This window comes from Erinaceus europaeus, chromosome 3, assembly GCF_950295315.1.
Source record: "Erinaceus europaeus chromosome 3, mEriEur2.1, whole genome shotgun sequence".
NCBI lineage: Eukaryota > Metazoa > Chordata > Mammalia > Eulipotyphla > Erinaceidae > Erinaceus > Erinaceus europaeus.
This window is the reverse complement of record NC_080164.1, coordinates 132,108,573-132,129,918: the sequence shown is the minus strand read 5'-3', so window position 1 is coordinate 132,129,918 and position 21,346 is coordinate 132,108,573. Positions and strand designations below refer to the sequence as shown.

General features: G+C 42.0%; 1 protein-coding gene across 42 annotated transcripts in view; it reads left to right on the top strand.

The window, feature by feature from the left end:
- The window catches only part of SEC31A (SEC31 homolog A, COPII coat complex component), a 114,820-nt gene that overhangs the window by 14,360 nt on the left and 79,114 nt on the right, over positions 1–21,346 (top strand). For 23 of the 42 annotated variants that reach the window (XM_060187984.1, XM_060187973.1, XM_060187969.1 and 20 more), the window contains exons 1-4: positions 1,672–1,824; positions 12,592–12,674; positions 14,083–14,206; positions 20,879–21,077. In XM_060187984.1, the coding sequence (XP_060043967.1) occupies positions 12,596–12,674; positions 14,083–14,206; positions 20,879–21,077 (402 nt within the window). In that variant the 5' untranslated portion in view covers positions 1,672–1,824; positions 12,592–12,595. Of the gene's footprint in view, positions 1–1,646; positions 1,825–12,591; positions 12,675–14,082; positions 14,207–20,878; positions 21,078–21,346 lie in introns of those variants that run through there. The other 19 variants (XM_060187985.1, XM_060187974.1, XM_060187968.1 and 16 more) reach the window with 7 other exon arrangements.

Sequence of the window (21,346 nt, the reverse complement as noted above, 5' to 3'; positions counted from 1 at the left end):
TTAGTAAATGCCTAATGAACTAAGGATGTTTTAAGTTGCAATTCCCAAGGACTTAAGTAATTTAGGATTTAGTGTAGTGCTATAGAACTGTAAATGAAAAAAGAAAAGTTATAATTGTTGAGCTTTGGCTGTCCTTTTGCTATACCGGTGTTCACTGACATAGTGGTGTTTTCAACACTACTTAGACCCAATGATGTCCTTAGACTTAAAAAAAAAGGAAGGCCTTTTAGAAAACTAAATTTTAGCTCATAGCTTAAATAATCTACTTGATTAGGGTTTTTAGGCCTACAGTTACCTTTTAAATTCAATTTGGAAAAAGAACTGGGGGTAGTCCACTTGTTACAATGTGCTTGCTGAGAGGTGAATCATTGTTGCAGGTGTCTTTCTTGTATCTCCCCTTTAAATATCTGTCTTAAGCTGTTGCAGAGTGCTATGAAGTCGCAGGAATGTAGCAATTAGGAAAAGTTATAGGAATAATGGGTTGACTCATCTAGGCGAAGATCTGGCTTAGGTGAGACGTCAGTTGAATCCACTCTGTTACGTAACCAACTATGATTTTACTTTTTTGTTAATTTTTTTATATTTATTTATTTTCCCTTTTGTCGCCCTTGTTGATTTTCATTGTTGTTGTAGTTATTATTGTTATTGATGTCATCGTTGTTGGATAGGACAGAGAGAAATGGAGAGAGGAGGGGAAGACAGAGGGGGGAGAAAGACACCTGCAGACCTGTTTCACCACTTGTGAAGCGACTCACCTGCAGGTGGGGAGCCGGGGTCTCGAACTAGGATTCTTATGCTGGTTCTGCGCTTTGCAACACGTGTGCTTAACCCGCTGCGATACCGCCTGACTCCCGATTTTACTTTTTTTTTTTTTTTTAATTTATTTTCCCTTTTAGTGCCCTTGTTGGTTTTTATTGTTGTTATAGTCGTTGTTAGATAGGACAGAGAGAAATGGATTGGAGGGGAAGACAGAGGGGGGAGAGAAAAATAGACACCTACAGACCTGCTTCACTGCTTGTGAAGCGACTCCCCTGCAGGTGGAGAGCCAGGGGCTCAAACTGGGATCCTTACGCCAGTCCTTGCGCTTTGTGCCATGTACGCTTAACCCGCTGCTACCGCCTGATTTTACTTTTGTGTAAAGTATTCCACCCTAGACTAGAAAAGATATGCAGGCAACCAGTTAGATGCTAGGGTCTGGTGAAACTATGATTAGTGCTACAGATCATTAAATGTCAACTCATTGTGCTTCTCAGGAGGAACAAATAAATGCTGCTTACATCCCCTTTTGGAAGCGACAGATGGTTTGACTCTAGCTAAGTCCTGGATCACAATACTGTGGAACCAAACAAATTTAAGAAGCCAAGTAGCATTTAGTGCAGGCTACTTCCATGTTGCATGTGCTAGTGCTACGTTGGCATTCCTTTGGGTAGCGGCCGCCCTTCGTCCAGATAGTTATGCACACTTCAGATTTCCAAAATGCAGGCCTTAGTGTCTGCGCCCTGCTAGCCGCCCCGCATGACTGGTTCTCAGCTTCCCGCGCCAGTGAGGCCCAGTAGCAAATGTCCAATGGCCCGCCTCCCGGCTCCCCTGGCTGCCGGAAGTGCCCTGGCGCCCCGCGCACGGGGGTGGGCGGGGCGGAGCGTCGCTCCCGGAAGTGTCAGCAGGGCGGCCGGGCGGGGCTGCGGCTGCCACGTTGGAGTGGAGCGCGGAGGTGGCACTGGGCGGGGAGGAGGGGAGGAGGGGAGGAGGGGCGGCGGCGAATGCTGGGAGAGCTGACGGCCGCCGCGCTCACGCAGGAACCGGTTGCCAGAGGGTCCTTGCCAGGTAAGTCCGCAGAGGCTCTCCTGGCCTCTCCACTAGCCCTTCAGCCTTGAGAGTGAGCCCAGGCCGACGCAGGGACCCCGTCCTCATCGCCCGCTGGACCTCTCCGGTCTGCGGCCCGCTCTCTGGCGGCGGCGGCCCCTGCTCGCCGTTTCGGGCCCCGCGGGACTCCGCCTGGCGTCACGGCTGCCTGGGATCGCGCCCGTCCGCATCCGGCTACGTTTCCCCGGCAGAGCGGGCGCTCCAGTGAGGCTGCAGGCCGGGCGTCCAGCTGGGGCCGGGCAGGGCCGGGCCGGGTCTGGTCTGCTGAGCTGGAGACCTTCAGCCCCTGTGCACAAAGAGGTGCCCACGTCCCCAAGGGCGAGGGAAGGGGGCAGGCTCAGGGTGCTCCGGCTATCTTTAGTCCGGTGTAGCTTGTTGTTGTTGTTGTTGTTGTTGTTTGTATTTGAATCGCTGCCAGATTTAAAGGTCCCTCGGTTTTCACTGACGGCTGATGTCATTTAACGAGGGTTGGATTATTTTAAGGACAATAGTCACCAATCTCATCCTCATGGAGAAGTGTCATCGAGTGTTGTCCGCTCTTGTTAGCAAGTTATTGTGATAAGAGTTTAAATTATGGGGCAGGTGTAAAATAAATCGTGGGTTTATGAACATTGTTAACTTTGTGTGAGTTCAAGGGACGAAAATTTTACGCAGGTCTTTTTGAAGTTCGGTGACGTTGTTCTCTGACCAATCCTTTCCGCCCAAACTGTCTTTTCTTATGAGAGAAAACTGAAGTTTAACTTTTTTTTTTTTTTGGCTGTAGTAACTATTTAATGGCTAATTAGGTTCACGATCTTGTTTCATACTTATCTTGTGTTTTCTTTACACAGCGACTATCCTAGTTGGCTCGCCCTTTTTAAAATAGTTCTTCTGTCCCTTAATTGCAGCCCTGGAAAAGTTCGTAGGCTCTTAGGAACTTTTGGATAATTTGAAGTGTTTTTGTATTGAGAATTTGTTACACCCATCTGAAGTTACTCCGGAAAAGTGAGGTTTGGAATGAGTTTAAAATTACATTGTTTAATGTTGATATAAGGTTTTCTGAAACAAGAAAAAAAAAACTGCAGAGAGCAGTAATTCTTAAAATTCCACCTCCTTTTTAGTATCTGATGAGAGCATTGGATCATCGTCCTAGAAAAATACAACACACATTTACGGTTTTCTTTTTTTATATATTTACTTAGTTTCCCTTTTGTTGCACTTGTTTTTTTCATTGTTGTAGTTATTGTTGTTGTTATTGATGTCATCGTTGTTTGATAAGACAGAAATGGAGAGAGGAGGGAAAGACAGAGAGAGGGAGAGACAGATAAAGACACCTGCAGACCTTCACCACCTGTGAAGCAGGTGGGGAGCCGGGGCTCGAACCCGTATCCTTACTCCGGTCCTTGCGCTTTGTGCCACGTGGTTTTTTTTTTTTTTTTTTTTTTAATATTTATTTCCTTTTCTTGCCCTTGTTATTTTATTATTGTAGTTATTATTGATGTTGTTGTTGGATAGGACAGAGAGAAATGGAGACAGAAGGGGAAGACAGAGGGGGGAGAGAAAGACATCTGCAGACCTGCTTCACCACCTCCACTCCCCTGTAGGTGGGGAGCCGGGGCTCGAACCTGGATCCCTACGTGGTACTTGCGCTTCGCGCCACGTGCGCTTAACCCACTGCTCTACCGCCGGACTCCCACACCACGTGCTTTTAACTCGCTGCACTACAGCCCGACCACTAACTAGGGTTTTCTATATAAATTCATGAGGATTAGAAATTCCAAATTAGAGGCCAGCCAGTCGCGCACCTGGTTAAGCACACATCACAGTGTGCAAAGTCCCGGGATCAAGTCCTTCCTTGTAGTGGGAAGCTTCATGAGTGGTCAGGCAGGGCTGTAGATATCTCTGTCTCTCTACCTCTCTATCGCCCCTTCTCTCAAGTTCTCTCTGTATCTATCTAATAATAAATAAATAAATAAATAAAATATATAAAAAATCCCAAATTAAAAATAATAGTAAAGGGGGTAGGAAATAACATAATGGTTGTGCAGTAGATTTTCATGCTTGAGGCCCTGAAATCTTAGGTTCAATACCTGACACCATCATAAACCATAAGTGAGCAGTATTCTGATCTCTTTTTCCCTTTCCTCTCACTTAGCACTGCTGTCATATAAATAAAGAAAATTTATTTTATGAGGAGAGACCAGAGCACTTCTCCATTACATTCCAGCATATTCAGTTCCATGGATTGAACCCCCGGCCTTAGTGTGCATTCCTGGACTGGCTGAGCTATCTCTGAGGTGAACTGTGTTACCTTTTTTTTTAGATAGGACAGATAGAAATTGAGAGGGGCGGGGAAGATAAAGTATATTGGAGGGAGTCAGGTGGTAGCGCAGTAGGTTAAGTGCAGGTGGTGCAAAGCACAAGGACCGGCATAAGAATCCCGGTTGGAGCCCCCTGGCTCCCTACCTGCAGTGGAGTCGCTTCACAGGTGGTGAAGCAGGTCTGCAGGTGTCTGTCTTTCTCTCCCCCTCTCTGTCTTCCCCTCCTCTCTCCATTTCTCTCTGTCCTATCCATCAACGACGACATCGATAATAACAACAATAATAACTACAACAATAATAAAACAAAAGGGAAAATTAAAAAAAAAAAAGTATATTGGGTTGGGGGCACTGAAAGACTTACAGCAGTACTGCTTAACTACTCATGAAGCTTGCCCTACAAGTGCATAGCAGGAACTTGCCTATGGTAATGTGTGCACTCAACTGGGTGCCACTATTCTGCCCCCAAAGTATTGTCATTCTTAGGTTAATTTCAGCTCAGAAAGGTGTTTTTTTTTTTTTTTTTTTGCCAGAGCGCTGCTCAGCTCTGGCTTACGGTGTTGAGGGGGATTGAGCCTGGGACATTGGGGCCTCAGGCATGAGAATTTCTTTGCATAACCATTATGCTATCGACTCCTATCCTCAGCTCAGAAAGTTTTGTTTTTGAGATACTCAACAGTAGAACACAGGGCTTGGACACTAGAGTACCTGGCAACACAGGTATCAAAGCTGTGCAGTGCTCTGGTCCTTTGGTCTCCCTTTGTCCTTGCTCTCTTTCATAAAAGTAAATAAATCTTTAAAAATAATTTTTTATGTATTAAGCCACAGATAAGTAGGATGATATCTAGTTTAATCACCAGTATAGTTTCTTTTTTTGGTTTGGTTTTGCTCGAGATAAGTCTAGAACTTTTTTTTTTTTTTTTTGCCTCCAGGGTTATTGCTGGGCTCAGTGCCTGCACCATGAATCCACTGCTCCTGGAGGCCATTCCCCCCCCTTTTTTGGTTGCCCTTGATGTTGTAACCTTGTTGTGGTTATTATTGCTATTATTGATGTCGGTTCGTTGTTGGATAGGACAGAGAGAAATGGCGAGAGGAGTGGAAGACAGAGAGGAGGAGAAAAAGACACCTGCAGACCTGCTTTACTACCTGTGAAGCGATTCCCCTGCAGGTGGGGAGCGGAGGACCGGGATTGTTATGCCGGTTATTGCGCTTTGCGCCACCTGAGCTTAACCTGCTGCTCTACTGCCTGACCCCCTAGAACTTTTTTTAAATTTTATTTATTTATTTTCCCTTTTGTTGCCTTGTTGTCTTTTTTTTATTGTTGTTATAGTTATTATAGTTGTTATTGGTGTTGTCATTGTTAGATAGGACAGAGAAAAGTAGAGAGAGGGAGCGAAGACAGAGGAGGAGAGAAAGATAGACACCTGCAGACCTGCTTCACCAATTGTGAAGTGACTCCCCTGCAGGTGGGGAGCCGGGGACTCGAACCAGGATCCTTCAGCGGGTCTTTGGGCTTTGCACCATGTGTACTTAACTTGAGTTGAGGATAGTTTTAAGGATTAATCAGGATAGACATTTTAAAATATTTATTTTTTTTATAGAAACAGAAATTGAAAGGGAAGGGGGAGATAGAGAAGGGGAGAGACACCTGCAGTACTGCTTCACCATTTGTGAAGCTTCCCACCTAACAGGTGGGGCTTGAACCTAGGTCCTTGGAACTATGGCACGTGTACTTCATTGGGATGTACCACTGACTGGCCCTATAGACATTTTAATGTAGCAGCTGACATTTAGAAACTGTTACTTTTTTTTTTTTTTTTTGCCTTCAGGATTATCACTGGGGCTCCATCGGTTCTGGTACTACGAATCCGCTGCTCATGGTGGCTGTTTTCCCTTTTGATAGGACAGAGAGAAATTGAGAGGAGGGGAGAAATAGGGGAGGAGAAGAGAAAGACACCTGCAGATCTGTTTCTCTGCTTGTGAAGTATCCTCCCTTGCAGGTCAGGAGCCCAGGGCTTGAACCTGGAATTTTATGTGGATTCTTGTGCTTAGTACTATGTGTACTTAACTGGATGTGCCCTCTGCATGCCCCCTCCCCTCCCCAGTACTTTTCTAGTCATTCTGATACATTGTTTAATTCCTAGAACAACACATGACATAGATAACTTTCAATATTTTTATTTTACCAAGGGCAGCCAAACCACATTTTGTTGATGTAGCATGTCTAATGTCAAAACTCTAGTATATGGTGGAGCTGGGATTTTTTAATTTTTATTATTATATTTATTTATTGGATAGAGACAGCCAGAAATTGAGAAAGGGAGAATGAGAAGAGAGCCTGAGAGACATATGGAGCCCTGCTTCACCACTCACAAAGTTTCGCCCCTGCATGTGGGGACCAAGGGTTTGAACCCAGGTCCTTGCTTGCTATAACATGTGCACTCAACTAGGTGCACCATCACCTGGCCCCCTGGAGCTGGGATTTAAACTAATGACATTTACTTCATTCTTGGGATCTTAAACTGTTGTCCTGCGGGTGGTGTATTTGAACACTGCCCACAGTATGCTACATGCAATAACAGTTATCCCATTCTATGTACAATAGTTGTGTTTTTTTTTTTTTTTTACCTCCAGGGTTATTTCTGGGGTTCCCGGTTCGAGCCTCCGGCTCCCCACCTGCAGGGGAATCACTTTACATGTGGTGAGGCAAGTCTGCAGGTGTCTATCTTTCTCTCCCCCTTTCTATCTTCCCCTCCTGTCTCCATTTCTCTCTGTCCTAGCCAACCACGATGACAACAGTAATAACTACAACAAGGGCAACAAAAGGGAATAAAAAAAAAAAAAAAGAGATACACAGGCATCTGCATGAAGCTATCTTTGCGTAATATTGATCATTTTTGGCCAGCAGTTACAATAGGTAATGGCATTCTTGTTTAATTACTTTCAGACCACATAAAATAGTTTTAGAATTTTGTTGTAATTTTTTAAACATTTAAAAATATTTTATTTATTCCCTTTTGTTGCCCTTATTATTTTATTGTTGTAGTTATTATTGTTGTTATTGATGATTTTGTTAGATAGGACAGAGAGAAATGGAAAGAGGAAGGTATGACAGGGGGAGAGAAAGACACTTGCAGACCTGCTTCACTGCCTGTGAAGCGACTCCCCTGCAGGTGAGGAGCCGGGGGCTCGAACTGGGATCCTTACGCTGCTCGTTGCGCTTCATGCTTAACCCGCTGTGCTACCGCCCGATTCCCATTTTTTTGTAATTTAATGACTGTTTTTGTTGTTTGTTCGTTTTAGTTATCTCCTGGGCTTCACTGCTCCAGACTGACTTTTTCAGATAGAGGTAGCTACAGAGAGAGAGGTAAAGAAACCATAGCAGTGGAGGCTGGGCAGTAGCTAGCATACTGAGTTAATAAGCACACATAGGACCAAGTGCAAAGATGGGAGCAAGGATCTGGGTTCAAACCCCCAGCTCTCCACCTGCAGGGGGTCTTTCTTTCTCCCTTTCTATCTCCCTGTCCTCTCTTAATTTTTCTCTTTTTCCTGTCCAATAAAATGGGAAAAATGGCCTCCAGGAGCAGTGGATTTGTAGTGCTAGCACTGAACCCCTGCGATAACCCTGGAGGCCAAAAAAAGAAATCACAGCAACAAATCTTCCTTTAATGCAGTGGAGTCCTGGCTTAAACTTGGGTCAAGCAGTGGCAAAGCAGCACACTGTCCAAGTGAGCTATTTTAATTGTCCTTATTTTTGCTCTTTACAGATACTACTGAAGCCTTATTTTTAGTGCAGGTTAATAAGTAGAACTGCTTATAACAGAACATTGAGTACTATGATCAAGAAATATATAAATGCTTTGAATTCAATTAACAGTTTTATGTTCAAGTGTATTTGACTCTTTCTCTTCCAGTAAATGTTACACATTAACTAGGGTTTATGAATTGGGTTAGTCCCTTTGTACCTTTGCTGCTAAGATTCTGCAGTTCTATTCACGAGAGAGAGAGAGAGAGAGAGAGTGAGAAAGTGTGTGTGTGTGTGTGTGTTGTGTTTTCTTTCAGTCTTTTCCCAGAACACTGCCCACCTTTGGCTTATAGTGGTGCTGACGATTGAATTTGGGACCTTTGGTGCCTCAGGCATGAAAATCTCTTTGTATACCATTATGGTATCTCTCTAGCCCTCAATTTGTTTTTTGGTTTTTTTTTTAATGTTTATTTTTTAAATTATCTTTTAATTTAGTTTTTATTATCTTAAAAAATTTTTTTTTATTTATAGGAAGGAAACATTGACAAAACCATAGGATAAGAGGGTACAATTCCACACAATCCCCACCATCAGAACTCAATATCCCATCCACTTCCCTGATAGCTTCCCTACTCTTTAGCCCTTAGGGAGTATGGACCCAGGGTCATCATTATGGGGTGCAGAAGGTGGAAGGTCTGGCTTCTGCAAATGCTTCCCTGCTGAACATGGGCATTGACAGGTCGATCCATACTCCCAGCCTGTCTCTCTCTTTCCTTAGTGGGTCAGGGCCTTGGGGAAGCAGAGCTCCAGGACACATTGGTGGAGTTGTCAGTTTTTATTATCTTTATTGGCTAGAGACAGCCAGAAATCAAGAGTGAAGGGCAGGATAGAGCAGGAGAGAGACAAAGTCACTTGTATCACTGCTTCACCACTAATGAAGCTTTCCCCCTGCATTTGGGGGCCAGGGCCTTGAACCCAAGTCCTGCTGCACTGTAACATGCACACTTTACTAGGTGCACCATCTCCCAGCCCATTTTTGATACACCTGTTTTGTTTTCACTTTTAGAAAATATTCTGATGAAATTTTTAAAATCTCTTCTAGTAAGAGCATTCTATTTAAGTAATATGGCATTGGGAGGGGCACGCTAGCGATAACTCACCCAATAGAGCATATACTTTACCATGCTGAAGACTCAGGTTTGAGCCCCAGGCTACCACATGGAGCACCATGAATTATGCAAAGGAAGCTTTCCAAGGATAGAGCAGTGCTGTTCTCTCTCTCTCTCTCTTTCTCCATCTCTCATACTTTAAGGGGGGGAAAAACAAAAGAGTACACTGGGAATGGTAGTCATGCAGGTATTAGGTCTCGGCCAAAAACAAAATAAAGCAAGAAAACCCCCTGGTAGCAAAAAAGAAAACTTTTTTTGTACTTGAATTTCACACCTGTGTGACTTCACCTCTGCGGACCACTGTTTTCATTCAGAGGGAGAGTGGAGAGGAAGCCCAAGCTTCCTCTGTCACCGTAACCCCTCCCATATGGTGTTGAGCCTTGAACCTGGGTTGTGCATATGAGATTGTAAACACCCTACCTGGTGAATTATTTCTCCAGTCCAAGAAAACGTTCTCTAAACGGGTAAGAATTTAAAAATTGAATGTTTTTATTTAAGATTGATCTTCCTCAAAAAAAAAAAAAAAAGATTGATCTTCCTCATTCATAACTCTGTATTCCCTAAGTATAAACTGATGACTACAAGTCAAAGAACATCAGTTTACTGATAAATCAGTAGAAGTATAAGAATGTTTAATGGTTCAAAGGTAAATATTGTGAAAGATAATACTGTTGACTATAACTGTGTCCTGCAAGAAGGGCAGTCAGATTATACAATCTAATTTCATTAGTGCACATAGTTATTACTGTGTAAAGAATAAATGATTAAGGCTGGGAGCTAACTCACCTTGTAGAGTGTGCCTCTTACTTTGGGTAAGGCCTCAGGTTCAAGCTTTAGAACCACATGGGAATATGACAGCACCAGAGGAAGCTCTGCAATACTCTCTCTGTCCATCTCTCTCTCCTCTGTCTGAAATAAAAATGGTGAAAACAGCCCTGGAGTGGTGAAATTTTACATTTGCAAAACACATACTATATAAAAAAATCAATTAGTGGTATTAAATTATAATAGAACTTAAGAGCATCTGTCTTGTCAGTGAATCTTAAATGGCTTTCCCTAATCTATTGAAAACTTCTGAATTGGATCATGAAACTTTTTTTTTTTTTAATTTAAGGTAGTTAATGAGTAGCCCCAGGAGGTGGCATAGTGCATAAAGCCTTGGCTTTTCAACCATGCGGTCCCAAGTTTAGTCCCTGGCAATACATATACCAAAATGATACTGTGGTTTTCTCTTTCTCATAAATAAACAAATAAATCTTAATGATAGTTTAAAAAGATAGTTAAAGTCTGGCCACAACCACACTGGAAGAAGCTTTGGTGTATTGCCTTTTGTCTTTTTGTATGTGTCTAAAAAAGTTTGCCCAGAGTGGTGAAGACCCAGGGACATTAAAAAAAAAAAAAAAAAAGCAGGGTGGGGAGTAAGGAAGGAAGCAAGGGAGTAGGCATACATGTAAAGGCAGAAAACAAGGGCATTGGACTTCAATATTAGACAAAATGAAATTCACTTCCAAAAACATTTAAGTAAATGTTCATTAAGTAAAATATATAATTGATAGTGAACATTTAATGAGATAAGTACCAGTCTACCTAGTAACTATACATTAAAATTTTTTTTTATTATCTTTATTTATTTATTGGTTAGAGACAGCCAGAAATTGAGAGGGAAGGGGGAAATAGTGAGGGCGAGTGACAGAGAGACACCTGCAGCCCTGCTTCACTTGCAAAAATTTCCCCCTGCAGGTGGGGACCGGGGGCTCAAACCTGGGTCCTTGTGCATTGTAACATGTGTGCTCAACCAGATGCGCCATCACCCGGCCCCAAGTAACTATACATTTTTAATGTTAATTTTTATAAACCAAGTTTTAGGAGGTAGGAGGATACATAGGCACAAATATTTGCTGCATCCCCCACCCCCAAGTTTGTCACTGGGGGCTCTGTGCTTGCATGGTGGTCCTTCTGCTCCCAATGGCCTTTTCCTTTTTTTTTTTCCCCCCCTGTTGGGAGAAATTGAGAGAGTGTATAGAGGAAAAGAGAAAGAGACTTGCAACACTGTTTCACTACTTGTGAAGCTTCCCCCTTACAGGCGGGGACAAGATTGAACCTGGGACCTTACACATGGTAATATGTATGCTCTGCTGGGTGCCACATCACCAAGCCCCAGTAGGCACAAATGTAGTAGTAGCAATAGTAGTATACTTTTTTCCATCTCTTTTCTTTTAATTGATAGGACAGAAAGAAATTGAGAGGGAAGGATGAGAGAGAGAGAGAGAGAGAGAGAGAGAGAAGCAACACTGCTTCACCACTTGCAAAGCTTTCCCCCAGCAGGTGAGGACCAGATGCTTGAGCTTTATCAGTTTTTTTTTTCTTTCCTTTTTTTCCTAAGATTTTATTTATTTATGAAAGACAGGAGAGAGAGAAAGAACCAGACATCACTCTGGTACATATGTTGTAGGAAATTAAAGTCGGGACCTCATGGTTGAGAATCCAGTGTTTTATCAAACTGTGCCACCTCCTGGACCACACTTTATCAGTTTTTCTACAAGCTTTTAAAACTGCTCAAATAAAAAATATCTTATTTTTTGAAAATCAGAATTCTATGTAAAGATGTGTATATACATCACAAGGAAAACCAAAAAAAAAAAAAACACTGAAGGTGGGGATCCTGGGGCTCAAACCGGGATCCTCACGCCGGTCCTTGCACTTTGCGCCACATGCGTTTAACCCGCTGTACTACTGCTCAGTTCCCAATGAAAACAATTTTTGAAAAATGCAGGAGAGGGACTGGGTGGTGGCACACCTGGTTGGGCGCACATGTTTCAATGTGTATGGACCCTCTCTATATCCCCTCCCTTCTCAATTTCTCTCTGTCTCTATCCAATAATAAATTAATAAAAAGATTTTTAAAAAGTACTTATTTAAATACACACAGAGTTCAAAAAATACTTCACAGTACCTCTTGCATTTAATATTTTTAATTATCTTTATTTATTTATTGAATAGAGACAGCCAAAAATCAAGAGGGAGAGGTGATAAAGAGGAAGAAAGAAAGACAAACACCTGCAACACTGCTTCACTACTCACAAAGCCTTCCCCCTGCAGGTGGGGACCAGGGGTTTAAACCTGGGTTCTAGAGATTGTAACGTGTGCTCAACCAGGTGTGCCACCACCTGGCCCCTACTGTAAGCTTTTTTATAGACTCAGTTTTCAGCTGAAGGATTATTAATCTCATATTAATTTGTGTGTGTGGTGAGGCTACCAAACCCAGGCTTCATACATGTGAATCATGCTCTTCCTCTGAGCTGCAGCCTAGTTCTCAAAATAATTTAATGCATTTCTCATCTTAATATTGAATATTCCCAAAAGTGATACCTAAACCAGTTTGATGTATTGACATTTGAGCATTACTAGTGATATAGAGGTTTGTTCGGTATACTTCTGTATAGAATGTAATAAATGGTTCTGTATTACGTGCTTTATATAGGTAAGGATTTATTGATTTATTTTTTTGTTTGTTTAGCAGGATGAAGTTAAAGGAAGTAGATCGTACAGCCATGCAGGCATGGAGCCCTGCACAGAATCATCCCATCTACTTAGCTACAGGTAAGTTCAAAAGAGAAAAGAAAGTAATAATGACTGACAGTAATCATTAATCACATACTTTCTTCATCAGACCATCTCATACTTTTCTTTAAGATTCAGCTCAAGTTTCCTTGTTGTTTTATTGTTGTAGTTATGATTGATGTTGTCGTTGTTGGATAGGACAGAGAGATGGAGAGAGGAGGGGAAGACAGAGAAGGGGAGAGAAAGACACCTGCAGACCTGCTTCACTGCTTGTGAAGTGACTTCCCTGCAGGTGGGGAGCTGGGGGCTTGAACCGGGATCCTTATGCCAGTCCTTGCGCTTTGTGCCACCTGCACTTAACCCGCTGTGCTGCCGCCTGACTCCCTCAGCTCAAGTTTCCTTACTGTAAGTAAGCACCTTCTTCTCTGGTGAGATTTCTCCAGTTTCCCTGTTTACCAAGTTCACTAGGAGCCCTCTATGTTTCCATAGTACCTCGTAGCATTAAAGATTATATAATAAGAAAGAAAAAAAAAAGATTATATAATATATGCTTATAAAACATTTGTATCCAGAAATCACTCCCATTCACTATTGCAGCAAAATCAATAAAATATGTAGGAATAAACCTGACCAAAGAAGTAAAAGACTTATGTACTGAAAACTACGAGTCAACTATTTAAAGAAATAGAAAATGACACCAAGAAATGGAAAGATACCCTATGCTCATAGATTGGAAGAATTAATGTCATTAAAATGAATGTTTGACCCAGAGCCATATACAAATTTAATGCAATACCTATCACAGTCCCACCAAGTTTCTTCAAGAGAATAGAACAAAAATTACAATCATTTATCTGGAACCAGAAAACACCTAGAAACACCAAAACAGTCTTGAGGAAAAGAAACAGAAATGGAGACATCACACTTCCAGATCTCAAACTATATTAAGAGGCCATCATAATCAAAACAGCCTGGTATGGAGTTGGGTGGTAGCGCAGTGGATTAAGCGCCCTTGGCGCGAAGCTCAAGGATCGGTGTAAGGATCCCAGTTCAAGTCCCCGGCTCCCCACCTGCAGGGGAGTTGCTTCACGGGAAGTCAAGCAGGTCTGCAGGTGTCTATCTTTCTCTCCCCCTCTCTGTCTTCCCCTCCTCTCTCCATCTCTCTCTGTTCTATCCAACAGCAACAATAATAACAATAATAAAAAAAAAACAGCCTGGTACTGGAACAAAAATAGGTAAACAGACCAGTAGAACAGATTTGAAAGGGAATAAGTAAATAAATATATATATAAAAAAGAAAGAAATATCTGCTCAATGTCATATGTGCTGAAATTTCAGCTATTGATACAAATTCATGTGTGAGATAATTGAAAGATATGCTTTTAATTTCTATTATGTATGGGTTTCCCTTTTTTCACGTTTATTTACCATAATTGTATTTTTATAGGAACATCTGCTCAGCAACTGGATGCAACATTTAGTACCAATGCTTCCCTTGAAATATTTGAATTTGACCTTTCTGACCCATCTTTGGATATGAAATCTTGTGCCACTTTCTCTTCTTTGCATAGGTATGAAACTAAATCTTAAGTTCACATGTTATGTATTGTGACTGATGCTTAGTTTGTCTCTGAGTGTGCCATTATGTAAAACTGTGAGTGTGTGTGTGTGTGTGTGTGTGTGTGTGTGTGTGTGTGTGTGTGTAAAGAAGGGCTTGGGATATAGCTCAGCCAGTTAGAGCACCAGCTTGTGTGTCTAAGGCCCCAAGGGTACCAGGCTCAATCCCAGACACCACTATAAGCCAGAGCTGAGCAGTGCTCTGGTCCTCTTTCCCCCTTTTTATTCTCTCTATTTCATAATAAATAAAAATAATTTTAAATGAAAAGAAACTGCAGGAAGTAACATATATGATTGAATTTCAGTGAAACAAAGGGGCCTTTTATTATTATTTTTTTAATTAAAAATGTTATTATTTACTAATGAGAAAGATAGGAGAGAGAGAAAGACCCAGACACCACTCTCGTACGTGTGCTGCCGAGGGCTGAACTCTGAAACTCATCATGCTCCAGAGTCCAAAGCTTTATCCATTGTGCCACCTCCCAGACCACTAAAGGGACCTTTTTAAAAAATAAATTTTTTATTTATTTTTAGGGAGTCTGGCTGTAGCACAGCGGGTTAAGTGTACGTGGCGCACAGCGCAAGGGCCAGCATAAGGATCCTGGTTCAAGCCCCCGGCTCCCCAGCTGCAGGGGAGTCGCTTTATGGGCGGTGGAGCGAATCTGCAGGTGTCTATCTTTTTCTCCCCTTCTGTCTTCCCCTTCTCTATCCATTTCTCTGTCCTAACCAACAATGACGACATCAATAACAACAATAACTATAACAATGAAACAACAGGGAGTCTGGCGGTAGCACAGCGGGTTAAGCGCACATGGCGTAAAGCGCAAGGACCTGACTAAGGATACTGGTTCAAGCCTCCGGCTCCCCACCTGCAGGGGAGTCGCTTCACAGGTGGTGAAGCAGGTCTGCAGGTGTCTGTCTTTCACTCCCCCTCTCTTTCTTCCCCTCCTTTCTCCATTTCTCTCTGTCCTATCCAACAACAACGACATCAATAATAACTATAACAATAAAACAAGGGCAACAAAAGGGAATAAATAAATATTAAATATATATATATGATTTATTTTTAGATTATAGACATAGAAATTGAGAGGAAAGGTAGAGATAGCAAGGAAGAGCGACATCTGTAGCACTGCTTCACTGCTCATGAAGCTTCTTCTCCACATCTCCCCTGCCATTACAGGTGGGGACAGGGGCTTGAACAGGGGCTGTACCCTGTATACTGTAACATGACTGGGTATACACTATCTGGCCCAAGAACTAAAAGGATTTTCTATATGTTCTGTTGACCTTTTGGAATTTCCCCCTTCCTCTCCTTATGTTGTGCCAGAGGTTGAACCCAGGGCTTCATACATGTACTCTACTGCCTAGTCACCTTCCCAATACCTGTTTATAAATGAGAGATTGAAATTAGGGAGATAAAATCTAAAGCATAGAATTCTAGTTGTTCTGTCTATTTTGCTCTCGAGTGATGCCAGAGATTGGATGTGGGTCTTCTTGCATGCAAGATGAATTCTCTACTTCTCCATTGATTTTTTTTTTTTTTTTTTGCCTCCAGGGTTATTGCTGGGGCTTGGTGTCTGTACCACAAATCCAGTGCTCCTGGAGGCCATTTTTTCCCTTTTATTGCCCTTTTTTTTTTTTTTATCACTTTTGTTGTTATTACTCCCCCCACCAATTATTTATTTTTTTTCTATCTTACTGTTATGTGTAGTCTAGGAAGGAGATGCTCTAGTTTCTGGTACGTATATAGTGTTCATATTGTAATAGAATTTCATCTCTATTAGCTTATATATATCTATGTATAGCTAGAAAAAGAAGTCATAGGGTGAATATTAAAATGATTAAGTGATTATCTCTGAAAGGTGGGTTTATTTACATTTTCCTTTTTCTTCTTTTCTTTCTGTCTCTCTCTCTCTTTTTTTTTTTAACCAGAGCACTGCTCAGCTCTGGCTTAAGGTGGTACATGGAATTAAACCTGGGACTTTGGAGCCTCAGGCATGAGAGTCTGTTTGCATAACCATTATGCTATCTACCCCCCCTACATTTTTCTCATTCTTTTGAAAGGTTTGTTTTTTTTTAAATTTTTCTTCTTGTATCTATTTATACTAAAACATGCGTTTCATGTGGCTTGAGAGATAATGCAGTAGATTAAGTGTCGAACTCTCCTACATGAGATCCCCAAGTTCTATCTCTGGCATAACGTATGCCAGAATAATACTCTGGTATATCTCTCTCTCTACCCTCATTAACCAGTTAATCTTTAAAATGTGTGTGTATGTATATATATTTTTCACAGAGAAATTTGTTATGATTTCTAATACATGTAAGTATTTGAATCATTCCCAATTTGCTTTTTATTGTAGCACAGAGAAAAATCTCTTTCATGTAAGTAGTTGGATATATTTTATTTTAATTTTATTAAAATATTATGGGAGTAGCGCAGCAGGTTAAGCACAGGCGGCGCAAAGCACAAGGACTGGCGTAAGGATCCTGGTTCGAGCCCCTGGCTCCCCACCTGCAGGGGAGTCGCTTCACAAGCAGTGAAGCAGTTCTGCATGTGTCTGTCTTTCTCTCCCCCTGTGTTTTCCCCTCTCCATTTCTCTCTGTCCTATCCAACAATGACATCAGTAACAATAATAATAATAACAATAATAACAATAGTAACAACGACAATAAAAAAACAACAAGGGCAACAAAAGGGAAAATAAATAAAAACTTAAAAAAATTAATTTTATTCTGTTTTATTTATTTATTTATTCACTCATTAATGAGACAGATTAAGGTGGTGGAGGAGAACCAGAGCATCACTCTGGTATATGCATGCCCAGGGAAAGAACTCAAGGTCTTATGCTCTAGGGTCCAATGTTTTAACCTCCCAGATTTCTTTCTTTTTTAAATTTATTTCTTTATTGAGGAATTAATGTTTTACATTCAACAGTAAATACAATAGTTTGTACATGCATAACATTCCCCAGTTTCCCATTTAACAATACAACCCCCACTATGTCATTTATCATCCTTCATGGACCTGTATTCTCCCCACCCACCCACTCCCACCCCAGAGTCTTTTACTTTGGTGCAGTACGCCATTAACCTCCCAGATTTCTAGGTGTGTTTTTTTTTCATTATTGATTTTTTTTTTTCTTTTCATTTGATAGGACAAGAAATTGAGAGAGGGAGAGAGAAAGGGGCCGGGTAGTGGCGAATCTGGTTGAGCATGTGTGTCACAATGTGGAAGGACCTGGGTTTGAGCCCCCAGTCCCCATTTGCAGGGGGAAAGCTTTGCTAGTGGTGAGCAGGGCTGCAAGTGTCTCTCTGTCTCTTTACCTCCCCCTCCCTTCTCAACTTCCAATTATCTATCCAATAAAGATAATAAACAAATTAAAACAAAGATCTAAAGACATACTTTTGAGTGAAAAGAGATGAAGAAGTATAAATAAATTAAAAGAGAGAGAGGGAGAGAGATAGACACCTGCAGACCTGCTTCACTGCTTGTGAAGCAAACCTCTTCAGGTGGGCTCAAACCAAGATCCTTGCATGGGTCCTTGCACTTTGTACTGTGTGCGCTTAACCAGGTGCACCACCTCTCAACCCCCCATAGGTATGCTTTATTATTTCAGTAGGAAATAATAATAATAATAATAATAATAATAATAATAATGCTCTGATGGAAATCTGGATACCTTTGTCTAGCAATTTTCTGCTTGCCATTATTTGTGTTATAATGCTACCTTTATATCTTGTGTCCATGCCAAATCACAATCTTATTCTCCACTAGAACGAGTAGACATACTTTTTAAATATGATATTTTAAATGTATTTTGTTCAACAAAGAGAAATTGGGAGGGCTATAGGGAGACGGGGAGAGAGAGAGCGACACTGTTAGTGAAGCTTCCTTCCTACAGGTGGGGACTGGAGACTGCACCTGGTTGAGTGCACACATTACAATGCACAGTAGACATATTTTTCATGTCACTGTTTTACTATCAGGATGAACTTTTGCCTTAGAAAATCCCTTAATATTCTTTATATTGGGAGCTAGGTGGTGGTAAACCCGATTAAGTGTACATAGTATTAAGTGCAATGAACTGCTCAAGGATCTGGGTTCAAGCCCCTGGCTCCCCACCTATGGGGGCGCGCTTCACAAGCAGTGAAGCAGGTCTACAGGTGTCTTATCTTTCTCCCTCTATCTTTCCCTCTCCTCTCAATTTCTCTCTGTCCTATCTAATAAAATGGGAAAAATGACTGCTAGAAGCAGTGGATTTGTAGTGTCAGCACTGAGCCCTAGAGGTAACTCTGGAGGGGATATATATATATATATATTTAGCAGACTACTTACTAGAGTGTAATTCTGTGATTAAATGAAACAAGGAAAGTAGTTGATAGCTCTGTTACACACATGAGCCAAAATCAGAGTCTCACAGTTTCTTTCTTTCTTTTTCTTTACCTCCAGGGTTATTGCTGGGACTTGGTGCCTGTAATGTGAATCTACCCCTTCCAGTGGCCTTTTTTTTTTTTTCTTTTTATTTTATAAGACAGAAATTGAGAAGGATGGGGAGGAAAGAAAAGAGAGAGAGAAAGATAAACACTGCAGACTTGCTTCACTATTTGTGAAGCATCCCCCCTGCAGGTGGGGAGTGGGGGCTCAAACCCTTGCACCGGTCATTGTGTGTAGTATTATGTGTGCTTAATTAGGTGTGCCACTGCTGAGTCTTGCAGTTTCTAAAACATAAAACCAATCTTAAGTCTATCTTTTGACACACAAATCAAATAGACTATCACATATATTACCTTTATGAAACAAAGCACTTACATATGAGTATAAATTGAAATTAAAATGTTATTTCTCCAAGTCATTCACAATTATGAATAAAGGAAACTCAGTATTTTGAAGTATTTATGAAAACATCAAAAATTGAATGTATTAGGGAGTCGGGCGGTAGCACAGCAGGTTAAGCACAGGTGGCGCAAAGCTCAAGGACCTGCATAAGGATCCCGGTTTGAACCCCCGGCTTCCCACCTGCAGGAGAGTCGCTTCACAAGCAGTGAAGCAGGTCTGCAGGTGTCTTGTCTTTCTCTCCCCCTCTCTGCCTTCCCCTCCTCTCTCCATTTCTCTCTGTCCTATCCAACAACAACGACATCAATAATAACTATAACAATAAAAAAACGAGGGCAACAAAAGGGAATAAATAAATAAATATTTTTTAAAAATGAATGTATTATTTTTATTGCCACCAGGGTTGCTGCTGGGGCTCGGTGTTGGCACTACAAAGCCGCTGCTCCTAGCGGCTACTCCTTCCTTCCTTGCTTCTTCCCTCCCTCTCTCCCTTCCTTGCTTTTCTCCTTCTTTCTATTTTATTTGATAGGACAGAGAAATTGAGAAGGGAGAGGAAGATAGAGAGGGAGAGATAAAGATAGACACCTGCAGATCTGCTTTGCCACTTGTGAAGTGTCTCCCTGTAAGTGAATCCACTGCTCCTGGAGGCTTTTTTTTTTTTTTTTTTTTTTTAGTATTTATTTCCTTTTGCTGCCCTTGTTTTATTGTTGTTGTTATTGATGCTGTCGTTGTTGGATAGAACAGAGAGAAATGGAGAGAGAACGGGAAGACAGAGAGGAGGAGAGAAAGACAGACACCTGCAGACCTGCTTCACCGCTTCTGAAGTGACTCCTCTGCAGGTGGGGAGCCGGGTGCTCGAACCAGGATCCTTATGTCGGTCCTTGCACTTTGTGCCACCTGTGTTTAGCCCGCTGCGTTACCGCCCGACTCCCTGAGGCTTTTTTTAAAAAAATTTATTCCCTTTTGTTGCCCTTGTTGTTTTATTGTTGTAGTTATTATTGTTGTTGTCGTTGTTGGATAGACAGAGAGAAATGGAGAGAGGAGGGGAAGACAGAGAGGAGGAGAGAAAGATAGACACCTGCAGACCTGCTTCACCGCCTGTGAAGCGACTCCCCTGCAGGTGGGGAGCCGGTGCTCGAACCGGGATCCTTATGCCGGTCCTTGTGCTTGGCGCCACCTGCGCTTAACCCGCTGCGCTACAGCCCGACTCCCCTCGGCTTTTTTTTTTTAAATCTTTTTTTTAAATATTTATTTAATTTATTTATTCCCTTTTGCTGCCCTTGTTGTTTTATTGTTGTAGTTATTATTGTTGTTGTCGTCGTTGTTGGATAGGACAGAGAGAAATGGAGAGAGGAGGGGAAGACAGAGAGGAGGAGAGAAAGATAGACACCTGCAGACCTGCTTCACCGCCTGTGAAGCAACTCCCCTGCAGGTGGGGAGCCGGGGTTCGAACTGGGATCCTTATGCCGGTCCTTGTGCTTTGCGCCACCTGCGCTTAGCCCGCTGCACTACAGCCCGACTCCCCCTGAGGCTTTTTTTTTCCCTTTTGTTGCCCTTGTTGTTTAACGTTGTTGTGGTTATTATTATTGTTGTTATTGATATTGTTGTGATTGGATAGGACAGAGAGAAATGGAGAGAGGAGGGGAAGACAGAGAAAGAGAAGGACACCTACAGACCTGCTTCACCGCCTGTGAAACAACCCCCCTACCGGTGGGGGGTAAGGTAAATTCTTATCTACATTTATTGGGCTTCATAAGTGAGCTATTTCTCTCATTTTCTCTTAAAGGTACCACAAGTTGATTTGGGGACCTCATAAGATGGATTCCAAAGGAAATGCCTCAGGAGTTTTAATTGCAGGTGGTGAAAATGGAAACATTATCGTTTATGATCCTGCTAAAATTATATCTGGTGACAAGGAAGTAGTGATTGCCCAGAATGACAAACATACTGGCCCAGTGAGAGCTTTGGATGTGAACATTTTTCAGGTAGAATTTGACATTTACTTACAATTTTTAAGAAATGCACTGTTCGGGAGTTGGGCGGTGGCGCAGTGGCTTAAGCGCACATGGCACGAAGCACAGGGACCAGCATAAGGATCCCAGTTTGATCCCCCAGCTCCCCACCTTCAGGGGGGAGTTGCTTCACACGCGGTGAAGCGGGTCTGCAGGTGTCTATCTTTCTCTCCCCCTCTCTGTCTTCCCCTCCTCTCTCCATTTCTGTCTGTCCTATCTAACGACGACGACAACAACAGTAA